At 35.5% G+C, this 19,456-nt stretch overlaps 2 protein-coding genes and 1 long non-coding RNA gene across 5 annotated transcripts; all 3 read right to left on the minus strand.

Moving 5' to 3' along the window:
• Positions 1 to 880: 880 nt before the first annotated feature.
• leng1 (leukocyte receptor cluster (LRC) member 1) lies at positions 881 to 4,247 on the minus strand. The gene is made up of 4 exons (XM_051720967.1): positions 3,705 to 4,247; positions 3,229 to 3,420; positions 2,706 to 3,013; positions 881 to 1,546 (listed from the first exon to the last, which is right to left on the minus strand). The coding sequence occupies exons 1-4, from the start codon at positions 3,834 to 3,836 to the stop codon at positions 1,318 to 1,320; spliced, it is 861 nt and encodes a 286-aa protein (XP_051576927.1). The 5' UTR covers positions 3,837 to 4,247; the 3' UTR covers positions 881 to 1,317.
• Positions 4,248 to 4,475: 228 nt separating this feature from the next.
• Positions 4,476 to 9,660, minus strand: LOC127454089 (uncharacterized). Its single transcript, XR_007899493.1, has 4 exons — positions 9,360 to 9,660; positions 9,076 to 9,271; positions 8,755 to 8,885; positions 4,476 to 6,050 (listed from the first exon to the last, which is right to left on the minus strand). It is a non-coding gene; the product is annotated as an uncharacterized LOC127454089 (long non-coding RNA).
• A 177-nt stretch (positions 9,661 to 9,837) lies between these two features.
• On the minus strand, positions 9,838 to 16,077 carry tmc4 (transmembrane channel-like 4). Of its 3 annotated transcripts, none has more exons than XM_051721042.1 (5): positions 15,411 to 16,077; positions 12,143 to 12,256; positions 11,893 to 12,040; positions 11,489 to 11,647; positions 9,838 to 11,055 (listed from the first exon to the last, which is right to left on the minus strand). In XM_051721042.1, the coding sequence occupies exons 2-5, from the start codon at positions 12,238 to 12,240 to the stop codon at positions 10,735 to 10,737; spliced, it is 726 nt and encodes a 241-aa protein (XP_051577002.1). In that variant the 5' UTR covers positions 12,241 to 12,256; positions 15,411 to 16,077; the 3' UTR covers positions 9,838 to 10,734. The 3 variants fall into 3 exon arrangements, with proteins under 3 accessions (XP_051577002.1, XP_051577003.1, XP_051577001.1); XM_051721043.1 differs by having other exon boundaries at positions 12,148 to 12,256; positions 15,411 to 16,075; XM_051721041.1 differs by lacking the exon at positions 15,411 to 16,077 and having other exon boundaries at positions 12,143 to 12,731.
• Positions 16,078 to 19,456: the final 3,379 nt, after the last annotated feature.

Genomic DNA, 19,456 nt, shown 5'->3' on the forward strand with positions numbered 1-19,456 from the left:
TTATCCTACTAAGTGGTAATTACCAGTTAGTTGCATTCAAGTCCTTTGTTGTCAGAAAGAACAGGAAAAATGGATGATGCCAGGTTCATTCATACATATTTTTTGTGGAACTTTTATTTTGACAGCATAATACATTACTTAGTTAGCCTTCTGGCGATAATGGAATTTTGGTCAAATACAAGCTGTTTTCAAGGTGTAAAAATGTACAAAATGCATCAAATGGTTGCTGATATACATAAGTGAATATGACCAAAACTGCAAGCGTTAACAATTATCTGTATTTAGAAAAATGAATAAAACCTGTCATTCTGTACAGAAACCGTACTCTCCTCCGCCATGTTGAAAGTTTACAACTCCTCCCATCTCTGGAACTTGGGTATCAAAATTATCTCTGAGTTTCCCAGTTGTAATTACGACTTGAGGGGTCTTTCATGTGCACCTTCTGAGTGGGAAACACGTATTTACAATAATTCCAATAGCATATGAAGCCAACATTAACCACTGGATTACTTTTATGCTGCATTCATGTGTTTTTGGAGCTTCAAAATTTTGGTACCCATTCACTTACATTGTATGGACCTACAAAGCGAAAATATTCCTCTAAAAATCTTTGTGTTCTGCAGAAGAAAGACATACACATCTGGGATGGCATGAGGGTGAGTAAATTATGAGATATTTTACATTTTTGGGACTATCCCTTTTAAAAGCTCATTTCTAATATTATCAAGCCATCCATTTCTGTCATTTTTTGTTTCTTTGTGTCCCCATAACTTAACATCAGCTGATAAAGAAAAACAGTGCTTATGGACCAATGAAATTCAATTCATTATTGCACCTTGTATTTTAAATTCACAAAGCACAAATAATTGAAACAAACAACCTTATTTTAGTATGTATTTCTGGTTTGGGTATGACAAAGTATTCACACATGAACATCATATTTTATGGACTCTGACATCAGCAGCAAAGGGTTCTCAGTCTAACACATTGGCTTATCTTTGTTTTAAATGCTGATGCTGCAGAGTTTTACATGAAAACTATACTGATGCAGTATGCCGGTCAACATCCATTATGATCCTCTAAATCAAAAGATGATGTCTAAATTGCTGCTGTACTGTCAGCACAAAGACAGGCAGTTTTCCTATTTTACCAAGCCATCTGATGCCAACAAATGTGTTGGAGAGGCCAGATCGATGGCTTTTATGTTGTGATCTGTCATTTTAAAAGCTCTTCACACACGGGTAATTTCTTGTCCAATCACAAAACAGGGTCTTGTTTCTGCAAATTCAAGACTTAATGAATCAAAGCCTCTGAAAGCTAATATAAGCCATACTGATCCCTGTCTCTTCTTTGCCTTTTCCGTGCCAATTCAGGAAAGTAGGCACTGTTGTATGGTCTGTCTCTATCACCCGGCTCTCGTTCTTGATCTTTTTCTCTGTTGCCGCCACCACTTTTCTCTTTCAGTAAAGCCTGTGTCCTTTTCCTCTCCTCTGCTTCTCTCTGTAGTCGTTCGGCCCGTAACCTTTCGATGGAGCTGTCATGAGAGCTGTCAGGGTGAAAAGGTAGACGAAAGGACTCAATATTTTAAAACTGCAGCAGACAGCTGTTCTTACATATGTGGACTTGATTACAGGGAACAAAATCTCATGAGCTCCAACAGGATGTAATCCAGCAATTCAAGACTGCAACATCATAAAAAGCTTTGAACCTCATTCTTTAAAGGAATAATTCACCCAAAAATGTAAATTTTCTCATTTACTCACCCTCATCTCATCCCAGATGTATGACTTTCTTTCTTCTGCAGAACACAAACTAAGATTTGCAGAAGAATATTTCAATTCTGTAGGTCCATTCAATGCAAGTGCAAGGTGACCAAAATTATGAAGCTCCAAAAAGCATATAAAGGCAGCATAAAAGTAATCCATACAACTCCAGTGGTTTAATTCATGTTTTCTGAAGCGATCCAATCAGTTTTGGGTGAGAACAGACCCAAATGTAACTCCATTTACACTATAAATCTTGACATCTGCAGTGTCCTTGGTGATCATGATTTCAAGCACGATTACACTTCCTACAGCGCCATCTAGCGCCGCAAATGCATCAAGCATTAGGAAGTGTAATCGAGTTTGAAATCATATTCGTGCCTAGAGACTGCAATGGCAAAATGTACAGTGAAAAAAGTAAAATTTTGGTCAGTTCTCACCCAAAATTGATTGTATTGCTTCAGAATACATGGATTAAACAATTGGAGTTGTGTGGATTACTTTTGTGCTGCATTTATGTGCTTTTTGGTACTTCACATTTTTGATCACCATTCACTTGCACTGTATGGACCTACAGAGCTGAGATATTCCTCTAAATATATTAATTTGTGTTAATATTCATTATTATCAATTTGTGTAAAAAAATTATTAACATCTGGGACGGCATGTGGGTGAGTACATTTTAATTTTTTGGGGTGAACTCTTCTTATAAATTATCTTAATCTTACAACAGGACAATAATTGGATGCAAAAACATTCACACTCTAAATACATATTCTGTAAATGCATATATACATTGCAAATTCTTGCTGGCCACAAAAACTCACAGGCGTTTTAACGTTCACACATTTTTGCATTCAAGAAACAGATCACTTGAGTAATGTGAAATACGACTAAATTGTTAAATAAAGAAATAGAACTAAAAAAGAAACAGTTTCGCACCCATCTCCACTCCTCTTTTCTCCTCTGTCTTTCTTCTTATGCTTTTTCTCCTTCCTGTCCTTCACCGCCAGCGCTTTCTTCATATCTTTCAGAGGATCCAAAAGATCTTTCAGCTTCCTGTCTTTCTTTTCTCTCTCCTCTTCAGTTATGGTTTTTGGCCTGTTTTTGCCTTTGTCTTTTTTGTCTTTCTCTTCCCTCGTCTCTTCTCTTTCTCTGTCTTGTCGGTCTTTCAGGTACCAGGGAGTGGCCTCTGTGCCAGGAGCGGGGCCTAGAGACACTAAAAGACCAATGGCACGCTCCTGCTTCTCCTAGAGCAAAATAGAAATCACATTTAAAACTGTGAGAAAAATTTAAATTTACCATGTGTACGGAAATTATATTGCATAATGCGTTACCAATGCAAGCTCAATAATGAAAATCTGGTTACAGTCTGTACACCCTGATGTGCACTAACTGCCTCAGAAACTTAATTATTGAGTATTGTAAGACTTTAAATAAGATGTTTTTAATCTATTTGTCACACCTTCTCTTCTTTCTTCTCTTTGAGGTATTCAACATTTCCTTTCTTTTCAGCAGAATCTTCTAAAGGAAAAAGATTTAGGTGTTCTATCTCTCTGGCTCCTCGGCTTGTCTCTGCTGTCTCTTCATCCTCCCTCCATTCCCCTGTCTGCTGGAGGGCTTCTCGAGCCTTCTTTCTCAAATACTCGGTTCGAGTCTGAAGGATTATGAGACAGATGGACAGATTAGCTCCAAATTCAATCCATTAGACAACATGTAGGTACATACTTTTTTACACAAACACCATTAGAGCATCCAGCATATTTATGAAAAATGCAAAACAAGGAGGGTTTAATGTTTGACAAAGTGAGCCTTTAAGGTTGATATATATATATATATATATATATATATATATATATATATATATATATATATATATATATATATATATTCCTACAGAGGTCATACATATGGCCTAGAAACAGCGGTTGCTATGGTTACCTCTTGCTCTGCTCGTTCCACTCGCCGTTGAATGTCGCGTTCTTCCTCTGCAGCACGAGCTTCGTCGCGGCGCACGCGCGCAATGTTGTCCTTATTGCGCACATGCCAGCTCTTCTTTGGTAAAATGTTCATTATGAGATACTTGAGACAGCAGTAGAACAGAACAATTATTCACGACGCGTAGCAACTTTGTCAAGGCACATACAATGTCCAACAAATTAGGATACAGCTAACTTAATGGTTCAAAACAAATGGTCTCGTCTGGTTTACCTCACACCCTGAACTAACCAGCCAGCGGAAATCAAACTCCCCACCGTATGTATGTTAAATCGGCTTCTTGCGTATTTAGTCAGACGTATTGTAACACAGCACTACTAAACTACATTGAAAATTATTTATCAACGCATCCGTACAGAAAGAGGGCTTTATAAATACCGGAAGTGTATTGGCGTAACGTGAAGTACGTCACACGTAAAATATTAGCGCCTGTTCACTAAAGTACCACATGAGGGCGCACCTAGAACATCTCATTAGCCAAAGCCTTGTGTATGAATCTCTGGTCATCATAACGTTCACTTATTCATAGGCGAAAATTCTAGTCCTCTTAAAGCAATATTCCGGGTTCAATACAAGTTGAGCTCAATCGACAACATTTGTGGCATAATATTGATTACCACAAAAATTTATTTTGACTTGCCCCTCCTTTTCTTTAAAAAAGCAAAAATTCAAGTTAAAGTGAGGCACTTAATATAGAAGTGACTGGGGCCAATCCATAAACGTTAAAATACTCACCATTTTAACATTATAGCCACAAGACATAAACAATATGTGTGTTTACATGATTTTAGTGTGATAAAATCATGTACTAACCTTTTCTGTGTAAAGTTATAGACAATTTTAAAATTTCATGAAGATGTAATGTCAACAAATCCTATAACACTAAAATGACAACTTTGCAGCTCAAATAATACACAAGTTTTAACAGAAGAATTAATGTTATTAATTTATTAATGCTTTTATAAAATTATACGCTTCACATTTCCGCCTTAAAAAAATTGGCCCCATTCACTTTCATTCTGTGAAATGTAACCTTGATTTTTGCCTTTATTTAAAGAAAAAGAGGGAGGAGTCAGAATAATTTTTTGTGGTAATTAACATAATGCCACAAATGATGTCAACTGAGCTTAACTTGTATTGAACCTGGAAAATTCCTTTAAACAGGCCTGTAGATCACTGCGTTTTTATTATCATTTTCACAATATAGGTACAATTTAAATAAGATACAATGGGGTTCAAAGGTCTGAGAATACATGGAAAATCTGGTATTATTGTCATTTAAACCAGAAAGTTTTAGGTTTTTGAAAAATGTAATACAAGTTGTAACGTAACATTTTGAAAGAAAATATTTTAAATTCTGGTAAAAAATGTCTAGGTCACTAATCGAATATAAGCACATTTGTCACACTGACCATGTTATCTTCTTTGTACAGTTGTTTCAATTGAAGCACACAAGATCCTCTTTGCAACATTCTTAAAATATGCTGAGATGGATAATGAGGTTTTGTACAACATTGTGGAATCAATGCCAGCTTGAGTACATGCTGTCATTAAAGCACACACCAAATTCTGAAATGATTGAAAATGTTTCTTTTAAACTTTTCACCCATGCTAATAAAATACTTTGTAATTAAACTTGTAATAAACCAAAAATGAATGCAAAATAGACTAGTGGTCTCAGACTTTTAGACCCCAATCCATATATGTGTGCAAATTAAGTATTTTCAAGGTTTGACATTGACAAAAATAATGGGATGCTCTTTCAACAGACTGCAGCAGACTAAAGTAAAGGAAATAAATTATAACACCTTAAGCTTTATTTTTTTCACCTTATTTTAATTTCTTAGTGGACACTAGTATTTCTAATGTAAATTATATTGCAGTAAATAAAGTATAAATAAAAAAGTAAATAATGCATTACAGCAATTTTTACTGGAAAATGGGATGCCTAAATACATAAATTGTAGCTAAATAATAAAAATAAGGAAACTTTAATAATAATAATTTAAAATCTGCTTACAGAAATATTAGATCACTGAATACAGCCTCTTCCGTTTATTGCACTATAGAGTCCGTAATGCTGAACTTTGAGTCCTAGTCTTAAAATGGCCTTGGGTCTTCATCTGGGTCAAATGCATAATTGTTGTGTCCATTCCACTGCAGTTTTATCTGGCTGTAATGCTTGGGCTCTGTTTCTCTCTGGGGCTGCTGAGGTTTACTTTGTTCCTTCTGCATTGTGGCATTCAGCTCCTCAGTTTGTCTGACCAGGAACTGCTTGTCACGCTGTTCCTGTTGCACCCAGATGAGTACAAGTGAGAGAGCAAGGATTAATATGTTCCAGTCAGCGGTTAAAAATGAGTGTGGTTGCAACTGATTGTAATCATGGTTGGACACACCAGTGATTGTTAATTTGAAAGATTTTTTTTTCTTCACTCAGACTTCAAATACACATTTATGTGTAGGCTAAATGTAAATATTATAATTATAAATATAATTTATAATATTTTATTTTATACAAAGATAAATGGTAAGTATGGTAAGTTTATGGTAAGTAACAGATCATTATATTGTAAATTATAATACATGTGACATTATTTAAATAGGCATAATCATTCTAGTCACTGTAGTAATAGAATATTTCAGTTCAGTACTCAAAAAAGTTAAAGGAATATTCTGGGTTCAATACAAGTTAAGCTCATTCGACAGCATTTGTGGCATAATGTTGATTACCAGGGCTGGGTATTGATACAGATTTCCCGATTTAATTCAATTCTGATTCACTCTCGATTCGATTCGCTTTCACTTATAATGTCCCTTTTACTTGCATATGGAAGAAACTCTCTTCCAGCTAATGCTGTTAATTATACATGGGACCTTCTAACTAGGTACATTACAAAAATATTAAATTTACTAATTGTATTTTATAGTTTTTCATCATTTTGGTCACATTTTAGCTTTTAAAAAGAAACAAATCCATGTAGTAAACCAATAAATATGATAATACATTGCATATTTAATTTTTTTGCAACATTTTTATTGTTTAATAACATAATTTGTATTATTTACAGGTATTTACATTGATTTGTTGAACACATGTTAAAAACCAGTACTGTTTCTTTAAGAAAGACGGCATTTCTGTAAAGAGCATCTGTAAATGAGTGTATGTTAACCAGATTAGAATGTTTCTTTTTTGTTGTTTTTGATCAACAACTGACTGTTGAGAACAAAAAGAGACATTATTCAATGACAAATGGGTCATGTGGATCTCATCTTTGGACACATATTACACGGAACAACTTTTACTCTCAACATGCAGTGAAAGGATCTCGCTGGTGAATACTCCACCACTATACTACACAATTACTGGTAAGTGGAATCTAAATATTAACCAGCTAGTTGCACAAAATTTGGTTACTAATGCAAGTGATTTCATCTCATTGTAGTGGAAGGTTGCGCACAGAGTAAAATATCAATGTTGGGATTTAAGAATTGATATATTGAGATTGTTCAAACCAATATTGCAATGCATCTGAAAAACGATATTTTTACCCACACATATTAATTAACACAAAAATTTATTTAGACTCGCCCCTTGAGTGTGGCCAATTTCTGGAGGATTTAAAGACAGAAATGTGAAGCTTATAATTTTATAAAAGCACTTACATTCATTCTTCTGTTAAAACTCATGTATTATTTGAGCTGTAAAGTTGTTAAAATCGTCATTTTTACAGTCGTTTTAGGATTTGTTGACATTACATCACCATGGCAACGAAGCTGTAAAATTGTCTATATCTTTACACAGAATAGGTTAGTAAGTAATTTTATCACACTAAAATCATATTAAACCCAAATATTGTTTGTCTTGTGGCTATACTTTTGAACTGTGTATTTTAATGTTTACCGATTGGCCCCATTGTAAGGGTCTCACTGTAACCCAGATTTGGGTTTTACTTTTTTTTTTTTTTTTAAGACAAGGAGGGTCAAGTCAAAATACATTTTTGTGGTAATCAGTATTATGCCACAAATGCTGTCGATTGAGCTTAACTTGTACTGAGCCCAGAAAATTCCTTTCAGCATTCCTTCCAGAGTATTCCTAACAGCATTTGTGGCGTAATATTGATTAACATAAAAACTATTTTAAACTTACCCTTCATTTATTAAAAAATGGTTACACTAAGGCACTTACAAGAAAAGGGAATGGGGCCTGTCCATAAATGCTTAAATTACACAAGTACAGACACAGGATTTAAAAATTGTACACCACCGTTCAAAAGTTTGGGGTCACTTGCCTGAAATGTTTCTCATGATCTTAAAAACCTTTTAAACTGAATGCGCATGCTTAAATGTTTGAAATTAGTTTTGTAGACAAAAATATAATTGTGCCAACATGTTAATTTATTTAATTACAAAACTAAAATGTTATTAAAAAAATAAAAAAAATGTTTTTGAAATGGATGACTTGGACCGAACAATTAAAAAAAGCAGCCAATAAGTGCCCAGCATAGATGGGAACTCCTTCAATACTGTTTAAAAAGCATCCCAGGGTGATACCTCAAGAAGTTGGTTGAGAAAATGCCAAGAGTACATTTCTGCAAAATCTAGGCAAAGTGTGGCCACTTTGAAGATGCTCAAATATAACATAGTTTAGATTTATTTAAAAAAAAATTTTTTGTCTCAACATAATTCCCATTTTTATTATTTCATAGTTGTGATGACTTTACTATTATTCTAAAATGTGAAAAAAAAGAAAAAAAGTGTATATATATATATATATATATATATATATATATATATATATATATATAAAATGGATCCTGTCAAAAATAGACAGAAAGACATATGCCTGTTTACACATGAATCTTGAGCCTCTGTTGATGTCTTATAATATGGATAAGACATGCATATTAGTGTAGATTAGCTACGTGGACTTGGCAGGCATGTTCTAGTCTGTAATGGATTTCACAGAGAGTGACACAAACAGGATCTCACTCACTTAGCCATGCTGTAAATGAGAACCACGCTGGCCAACAACTATCCAAAGAGCAACACCAAGAGGAAGAAGAAATTGGAGCTGGTGGATCAAAAATTTCTCAGAGCCAGTCGACAGTTCTGGAGCAGAGTTATCTGACACAAGCAAACATAACAAAAATGAGTTGATTACCTACAGATGGGAAAAGTAAAAAAGAGGAATGGAGACCATGAATGCACAAGGTACACATACAGTAAGAGACAGTTGGGAAAAGAGTATGCAAAAGAGAATGAAAGAGAGACAAATACTGGTTGTACAGAGGGACAGTGCTCATGTTGTACACACCTTTTGCAGTAAAAAAACAGGATGAATTTGACGGTGTTAATGACCGGTAGCAATGGACAGAAAAGAGCCCTAGTCCGAACCACTATTTGACCATAAACTAGAGCAAGGACATTTGGGGGAACCAGAAACTTGCCGTCCAACTCACTGTGCCAGTTTACATGAGAGGTGATCCACCACAATCCTGTAGATTCAGCCACTGTACATTCAGATATTGTAGATTTACAATCTAGATATACAAATATATGAAACAATACATAATAATATTTAACAAAAACAAGACAGACCTGCGTGGGAATTCTACCAGGATTAGCGTGGCGATGGTTATCAAGAAGTCAAAAAGAGTCAGTTTACACATTTCCTGGCCAACTCGTGTCTCCCAACATGTGTGTGAAAGATGGAATGGAAGTGTAAAACAGAAAGAAGCAACATTAAAGGGATAGTTCAACCAAAAATGAAAATTCTCATCTACTCACCCTCATGCTATCCCAGATGTGTATGACCTTTCAAGCTCCAAAAACCACATAAAGGCAGCATAAAAGTAATCCATATGACAGTGGTTAAATCTATGTCTTCATAAGCAATATAATAGCTGTGGGGGAGAAACAAGTCAATATTTAAGTCATTTTTCCTGTAAATCTCCACTTTCACTTTCACATTCTGAAAGTGAAAGTGGAGATTTATAGTCAAAAATGATTACAATATTGAACTGTTTCTCACCCAAAGTGACTGCATCGTTTCAGAAGACATATATTAAACCGCTGGAGTCATATGGATTACTTTTATGCTGCCTTTATGTGATATTTGGATTTTTAAAGTTCTGAGCAGAAATATTCTTCTAAAAATCTTTGTTTGTGTTCAGAATAAGAAATAAAGTCATATACATTTGGGATGGCATGAGCATGAGTAAATGATGAGATAATATCATTTTTAGGTGAACAATCCCTTTAATTTTCTTGACTATTTATGCATGAAAGCCATATACATCATCATGTGAAAATCAATTCAATAGTTTTTTTTTATCATCAATCCAAAGTTTCATTTGATTGTGCTGCATTAGCATTTAATCGTTTAGGAGGCATCATAAGCAATTTATTATATAAGAGCCAACAATATTCATAGCTACACAATACAGAGTTTCAAGACTAAGCAAGAAAATCAGAGAAAAGAGAGAACAATACATTTTAAATAAAATATTCTTTTAGGAAGTATTATAATTATTCAAAAGTGTTATTAAAAGGTTTATTTATCTTGAAGGTTGTGATGGTCTCAGCAGATCAGATGGAGTTTAGAAGCCCATTCACCACAGAGAAACAAAGACAGTGAAGAGAGTGCTCTGAATAAGTGCATGTGTTAATGTTTACCTTATATGTGTCATGATTATACTTGCAGGGTACACAGTTTTTATGAATTTTGTCTCCATAGGTAATCTGCTCCCACAGAGTGTAAAGCAGTACACCCAAACTTACCAAACGCAGGAATACTGCTCTGCAATGGGAAATAGAGTGTGAAAGAGAGAAAGAGTAAAATCGAGCAAGCAGAAGAGGAGTCTCCAAAAGAATACTGTACAAAAGAATAACAAAGACCAAATAAAAGAGACATTGTGTGAATGTTTTGAGAAAATAATTGTGCTTCATCTGAAATAATTCATTTTGATGCCATTTAATGAGGGTCACAAAGAAACTGCATAGTAAGAGCTCTCAGCAATGTTCTAAACATGGCTAAACAATTATAAACAACAGCAGAACATGTGCTCTTCATCTTAATGCTATTTGTTCTCTTCATCTCTGAAATCTTTATTCTGTGTGGATATGAGTGTTGATCTAACATCAGCAAGGCCAGAATGACCGTGGTACTGGGAGAATGCTTTTCCATCAAAGCAATCTTGTCGCACAGGAGGGGCACCACAAAATTGCTTGTTGTTATGACAATGGAGGGTAAGTATTGCAACAGCAACTCCCGAAAGCCTGTGGTTTGCTCATTCTAAGAAAGAAAGAGATATATCAGACTGTAACAAAGCAGGAAAAGGCATAGAAATTCAGAAATTCAACCCAGACAGGGATAAATAAACCCTGGAAGTCACAAGGCAACAAGGTGTAACAATAAAATAATTGTTTTTTAAAAATTCAATTTTTGGTAAATAATTATAAATAGTTTTTACTAGAATGAGTTGAATAACTAACAGATTATGTCAAAATTATGACATAGTTTTATGATTGTAATTATTGGATACAGTATTTTTATTTTATTTTTTGTTAGATAATATCTAACAGTTCTCACAACATGTACTATATTCGTTAAAAGTGTCAGAAGGATTTACTCAAGGCATTATTGAACATCTATTCGTTGTAAGTTAGTAGTTTTAGTCCCTATTTTTTATTTATTTATTTATTTTATTTTTTTTACTTAAGCTAACCTGGCTGAACTGGGTTGCCTCAGCAATGCCATAGAAAGTTCCACCAATGAGTCCTAAGACCACAAGATTAAGGAAAACACGGAGTCCGTAGAGAGAGACAGTTTGACCCAAAGTTAGGGAGGCAGCCTTTTGTTTAAGCCTTTCTTCCTCTAGATCCACCTGAGACAGAGAGAGAGAGATTAAGTGTCTTATTGAAATGTGGCACTTGACCAAGAACTATTGGACCAAGCTAATCATAAACAAAATCTGGCACTAGTTATTTCCATATAATGATTTCTTTTCCCAAAGCATGGTTTAAATTTTAACCTGACTTTGCAAAGTGTCTCGTACACAGTATTTCAAAGGAAATATCTAAAGGCGCTTAATTTCAAAAGTAAGTCTTTTTTTTTTTTTAGTGCACAGACCTGTAACCGGTAATGAAGGTTGTTCTGTTTAAGTTTAGTGCCGCGATCTCCTTGGAGACCGTGATCCCATGCTGTAAACACCAGCATGCTGTAACCCCCCACCGTTCCTCCCCCCGTCGCTACAACAGCACGAGCCATGCTGCCCATTCTATTGGCAGAAAAGTCATGTTAATACTTCAGCATTGTCCTTCTAGTCTATGTACAAATTACAAGTTACAACCATTAGCACTACTAAATCAACAAAACTCACCTTACAATCATATAAACAAGGCAGAAGATGAAGTAGAAGGTAGCCGTCAACAGATAGGCCAGAGGAAGGTTGTAAGAGAAGCCATTACTCTCAACCATTGAATTATTATAATAGCTATAAAACAGATAAGAATACTCCATAAAACCCTTGAGGAAGAGATTAATGTGATGATGACAGATCATGATATAAGAATCCAGAATAAAAAATGACCAACTACTGTACATGAATAGAGATAATTTTCTATTTCTCTTCTATTCTAAAGAGATTTAGAGTAAAAAGGGATTATCGATCTATTTCTCACCCACACTTCTCATATCACTTCTAAAGACATAGATTTAACCACAGGAGTCTAAAGGATTATTTTTATGCTGCCTTTATGTGCTTTTTGGAGCTTCAAGATTCTGGCCAACACACACTTGCATTGTATAGACCTACAGAGCTGAAATATTCTTCTAAAAAAACTTAATTTGCATTCTGCAAAAGAAAGAAAGCCATGTTTCTGGAATGGCATGAGGGTGAGAAAATGATGAGAGAATTTTTATTTTTGGGTATAACTAGACAATGAATATTGAATGAAGTAACTACATATATATATACTGATCATATATATATATATATATATATATACACACACACACACACTGGTCATATATATATATATATTTGGCAAATTATATTAACATGTACATTATATATACAGAACTTAAATTGCTTACAATTAAATTATAGAGTCAATAAATAAAGAAAATGGCAGAATACTTACAGACTGCTTCTTGTGCTATTACACATAATTCCTCATTTCCAATTTAACCATCCCCTCCAAGTTTTCATTGATGCAAAATCATCAACGACTTTGACAAATCTGCCCAGCAATCACATGTTTGATACTTATTTTCTCAAGGCCAGTGCGTCGATCCTGTGTCACGGTGTACCTATACTGTTGATTATGGTTATCTTATGTTTGTTCCGAATGTAAAAATGCATTATGAACATCTATAATCAGTGGCGGATTTAGGCATGGCCGACATGGGCAGTTGCCCAGGGCGGCATCTTGCGGGGGGCGGCACGGGGGGTAACTTTGATTTATTTCTGTAAGATACTGTGACTTGACTCGACTTGCTTTATTTGTCTGCACTGCGACTTGAGACTTGACTCGGACTTGATGGTTAAAATTTGAGACTTGCTTGTGACTTCAACATGTGTGATTTGCCCCCACCTCTGACAATTTGAGCTGTAAAGTTGTTTAAATCGTAATTTTTACAATCGTTTAAGGGTTCGTTGACATTACATCGTCATGGCAAGTTGTAAAATCGGCTATAACTACACAAAAAAGGTTAGTAAGCAATTTTATCACACTAAAATCCTGTAAACATGTATATTAATAATACATGTATAAACAGTAGGCCTATAACATGTATAAAATTATAGTCTTGTGGCTGATCATTTGAAACAGTGAGTATTTTAATGTTTACAGATTAGCCCCATTCACTTCCACTGTAAGTGTCTCACTGGAACCCAGATTTAATAAAAAAAGAAAAAGAAAAAAGGAGCAAGTCAAAATACATTTTTTGTGGTAGTTAAAGATACAGTATGTAAGATTCATAAACCCTTGTTATTAATGACACCTGTGGCCGTTAAGTGAACTGCAGCCAGCTAACTGTTGCTCGTTATCGCGCACACACTCCACAGGGATGCGAGCATCGTCCAAAACAATGACATAACGTACAAAGAGGCTGAACGTGATTCACCGGCATCATGCTAACAGATGAGGTAGCATAATTAAAATTACACAGTTATAATTGTTTTATACGGAAGCCCTGAACCGCAAGGTGGAAAAAAGAAATAACAGTGATTTTTTTGTTTGTAATTGTTGGTCTTTCTAAACCATCTATGCCGTTTGCTCAGTGTTACATGGTTACACTTAACACTTCAAAAGGACAGATATAATAATAATTTCCCCATGTTTCCCGTTTTCCTCAATACATTCCTTCGCTTCCACCATGTAACACTGAGCAAACGGTATAGATGGTTTAGAAAGACCAACAATTTCAAACAAAAAAAATAACTCCAGTTGTTACACGACAACGAATGCCATATCAAACATATGTAACCTGATTTTGTCTTGATTAAAGGTTTGCAAACCCTTAAATAAATAATAAATGTATTATTCAGCTGTATAGCAACAGAGAAAGCATTAAAAGCATAAGATGACATGTTTACTGATAGTGGCACCTGGTGGCCAAGGTTGGTACTGCATGCATTTTTCTGAAGAGAGAAAAAAAACAATTTTGAAGAGAGAAAAAAAAATTGGAAGAGAAAAAAAAAATTTTTTGAAGAGAGAAAAAAAACATTTTTGAAGAGAGAAAAACAACTTTTAGGAAGAAAGAAAAAAATTTAAGACTTAGGCTCAGGAAAGAACTGAGACACAAATTTTTTTATTTTTTCCACTATTTTTTTTCACCGTAATGTTTTTTTTTCCACCTTGCGGTTCAGGGCTTCCATAGTTTTACTACAAACTTTGAGACTGCGTATTATATTTGACTCTCCAGTGCTGGAACAGGGCTAAAACAAAGTGTGGATATAGGTCTTGCTATGCAAGACTGTAGTTTGAAGTAATCACTTCTTTGCATGATACATTGACTGCATTTATACAATAGCCTATGTCGGCGTTAGCTAGCTAGCCAGCTTTATCAATAGCTGTTAGCTAAATTTGGTGGATGTTGACAGTAGCTAAAATAGACTGTACATTATAAATATGTTGACACAATTCATATTGATGTGATTCCATCACAGCTGTCATTTTGATATCGATGCGCTATTGTTTTATAATAATAGAATGTATATATTTTCTGTATAACCAAGTTAAGTTACACTAATGAATGGAGCTTTTTGCATTATCTTGAACATTGTCTAGCATTCATTTCATGTATTATTGTATTTTACCTTGCTGAATAATTACAGATTAACATTGACATTAACCCAGGTGCGGACTGGCCATTGGGAGAACCGGGACTTTTCCCGGTGGGCCGGCTGCAAAATGCTAGTAAGCCCCCCTCCCCCGCTCAACAACTTTTGGGTCAGTTTCTATGTAAAATCCCAGTCCGCCCCTGCATTAACCTGACTTTTAATTTAAAGAGAAGATCATTGAAATTATTTGAAAGTTACGAAGCAAGGTAGCTTGCAATTCATCAGCGTTAGCAGGGAAGATCTAGTTAGCTAAGTCCTTATGGCACTATATTTCACATGCTTTGCAGTTATGTAAGCTTACCTGTCCAATAAGAAGAATGCCAATTCAGGGTTGGTTTTGATCCCCGAACGAATGTCCCTCCAGGAATCAAATGCCCTGCCGATGTTCACTCTAGTTTTCGTTCAACCATGATCACGTTTCCGCTTAGCCAGATGGGATTCATCATGGGATTTTTTTTTTTTTGCTTACTCCGAGTTTGTGTAGGAGTCGGTGTTGTGCTGGGAGCTGGCCGTTTGCTGGATTCCATCTCTAAGATAACATTACCTAGTGTTGCAGTTTGTTGTCACTGTTGAATAGCAGAAAGAAGCTATTACCGTCTGAGGCAAGGCTCTCAGGAGCGCAAATAAACGTCACATCCTTTGGATTTTCCCGGCAAAAGCGACCCGCTCCCTTCGCATGAAAATCAGTCTACAGGCTTTAATAGGCAACCTAGGGAGTCCGGGAAGGGCTCATTTTTGAAGTTGTGTTACAAGCCGTTCACACATTGAAAAAAAAAAGAAAAAGGCACAATTTTACATATTGCACCTTTAATATTATGCCAACAATTCAAGTTAGACTAGATTTATAAACAATTTAGACAGAAAGTTGTTCTGCTCGTGTTTCATGAATAAGATCTAATGTGAATGTAACCATGCAAAATATGTAGTTAGACTGGTCTTGCTGCTTTTACTGGGGTGGTAGTTGTTGGGTGGTAGTGGTAGGTGTGTAATTTCCTAACTGTTAGATTGACCCAGAGAGGGATGGTGGAGTTCATGTTTGTGGAGCGAAACACAATGCTGGGAATGAGGACAAATGCAGCGATTAACAGGAACGATAGGAAGTTGAGAATCACAAGGAATCTCAGGAACAGAAAGTAGACTAGTTGATTTCAAATAACCAATCAGTTTGAAAAAAAAAACAAAAAAACAAAACAACATATAATGATAAGGAGGGCAACATCTAATTTATATTTTTTATATTTTTGTTACCTCCTATCTTTTGGATTCCTTTCTTCCACAGAACCAAATAGCTGAGAACTTTTTGACAATCTCACAGAAATGGCGAAATGCCTTTGATTGTTTGATCCTCCAAGAACCCCATCTAGAAACCACTGGAACTCTAATCTTTTGCATCTGCCTAGAAGAGAGACAGAAAGAAGTTTTGAAAAGGGGTAGCTCAGCGAGTGCTGATGCTGACTACCACCCCTGGAGTCGCTAGTTCGAATCCAGGGCGTGCTATGTGACTCCAGCCAGGTCTCCTAAGCAACCAAATTGGCCCGGTTGCTAGGGAGGGTAGAGTCACATGGGGTAACCTGCTCGTGGTCGCTATAAAGTGTGGTTCTCGCTCTCAGTGGGGCGCGTGGTGAGTTGTAGAATAGTGTGGGCCTCCACATGCGCTACGTCTCCACTGTAACGCGCTCAACAAGCCACGTGATAAAATGCGTGGATTGACGGTCTCAGATGCGGAGGCAACTGAGATTCATCCTCCGCCACCCGGTTTGAAGCGAGTCACTACGCCACCACGAGGATTGAGAGCGCATTGGGAATTGGGCATTCCAAATTGGGGAAAAAAACAAAACAGAAGAAGCACTGAAAAAATGATATACAATGCTGGATGCTTTTGTCTAATGAGCTGTTTGAATTAAATTTCCAAACTATTGGCAGGTATGGTGATAGGACAAAGAAAAACACTAAAAAACAGAGCAAGAATCACTAATTGCGACCACAAGGAGGTTATCCCATGTGACTCTACCCTCCCTAGCAACCGGGACAATTTGGTTGCTTGGGAGACCTGGCTGGAAACAGAGAATAACTATGCTGTGGTTAGCATACCAGTTGCTTAATGAAGCAAGCATATACCTGTCCTCATGGTTAGCTCAACCTCCACTCTTCACCATAATGGTAACCCCCAAAATTCCAACATAACAGAAACTACTAAATCTCAACATAACAAAACATTAAACACTAACAAGTAACCTTTATACTCCTCTTGCACAAAAACACATTAAATAACACGCAATTGTAACATTTACTCCCCCTATCGAGTCCCATAAAAAGCATGTTGAGAAATGGAAATCCCCTGCCCAGTTTCATCAATGCAACATTAACACTACAAAAGGTATTCATGTAGTCCCAACTCAAATGGATTAAGTAAATTCCCAAGTTGTGACAAAATGTTCTAGAACTGTTTCTTTAGTTCATTTTAAATAAGTAAATTGAACATGCAGCATTTGTGTAGTGTTTTGTTTTTCTCAATTAAAGAGTATGATGCTAAATTTGGGTAAATGTAATTTTGTGTAGCTCAGCTGGTGCAAGCAAGAGCAAGGTTGTGGGTTTGATCCCCAGGAGGGATATTAATAAAATGTAGTCTATTTACAATAAGTGCAAATAGTTAGCATTGTTACACTGAATACTATATGTATACCATACATTGAAAATACATTGAAATGTATACCATACTGCTCTTTGGATGAACTTGATTGTGGAATTCTCTCAGCTCCATCAGAAGTCAGGTACTATCAACATGGATTACAGAAAACCAAACAAGGCAAATTACACAGTCCAAAAGCTGCAGAAGTCAGTAGAACATGTAGAGCATAGCTGTGTTCCGGCAAATTCCCCTTCACAGAGAAAAATACAGGTCTGTTCCAGAATCTGTCATATGGATTTTAAATCTTAGGGAAAATACATTAGAAAACACTTCCTTGTACTTTTAACAACTGAACACCATATTCACACACTAGACTTCTATTTACAGTTGAATCCTTCTAAAAAACAAAGACACCCAGACTGATGCTATGCATGTGTAGAATACCCAATCTTCAAATGAGAAATTTCCACAGCACACTTTTCTCTTAATTACTATGAATACAAAATAAACACTTTCAATGTTGAATAAGAACAGTAGTTTTAAAGTATCTAAAGATTGTACTGCTTGTCATGAGCTTTGGCCATTGTAATGTCTGCCTGTGGATTATTACAATGGTTGTCATGGAGACAAGGGGGCAGAGGGGGGTATGACCTGTTTGTTGTATGGGCCAAAGTGTTTATAATAAGCAACTCTTAACAACAGACTCTCAAATCTTATCGATACACTCACACACTTTTAAGAAACAAGAGTGAAATATTAAAAACTTATCTCTCACAAACTAATGATATTGATTAAATAAGGCTATAAGAGCTGGTAGTTTGAATAACAATTTATAAGCTGTATATTTTCTAGGTAACTCTGTGAAACCGTTACAAGGCAGAGTGTGGGCCGTTATGGCAGACAAAATCTAGTGATAAAAAATATTTACAACACAATAATGATAATTCCATAAGGTGGAAGATTTCAATGAGGGTAAAAAATTATACCTCCCAGAGGACGTGGAGAATCACATTGCAAACAAAAATGAAAGAGCTGCCTCAAAAATACGACAGGCACATCTCATGTTTAATACTCCAGAAAGTAAACATAAGGGATACATTTTATTGAAACCAGGATTCAATCTGAACTGCTCAATAAAGTATTAATAACAGCACAACCATACAATGTTCCAAAACAAAAAGTTCAAAATTACACTATCGTGCTTTCCTGGAATAGAAGTTATTACATGATAATTTGATTCTGTAGAGAGCATAACAGAAATCACATCTTTTCAATATTTAGAAAATTGGTAACAGTTTACAATAAGGTTTTATTTGTTAACATTAGTTAACATGAACAATGAACAATACTTTTACAGCATTTGTTAATCTTGGTTAATGTTAGTTTAAAAATAAACTCATAAATTTGTAAAATCAAAAGTTGTATTTTTTGACATCAGTTAATACACTATAAACTAACTTGAACTAACAATGAACATTTGTATTTTTATTAATATGGGGGGCGCTATATCGCGAAAAATGTTGATGCTTAAAACATTAAAGTTTCCGTATACATAAGTCAGGCATATGAGTTATCTTATGAAAGCTTAGAACATTTCAGTTACGTACGTAACCTCGGTTCACTGAGACGAAGGGAATGAGTCATTGCATTTATTAATGCAAATGGGGAGTGCCTTCTTACACAACCTAGTTGAAACCTCTCTACAATAACGGCAGTTA

Source organism: Myxocyprinus asiaticus, chromosome 16, assembly GCF_019703515.2.
Source record: "Myxocyprinus asiaticus isolate MX2 ecotype Aquarium Trade chromosome 16, UBuf_Myxa_2, whole genome shotgun sequence".
Classification (NCBI taxonomy): Eukaryota; Metazoa; Chordata; class Actinopteri; order Cypriniformes; family Catostomidae; genus Myxocyprinus; species Myxocyprinus asiaticus.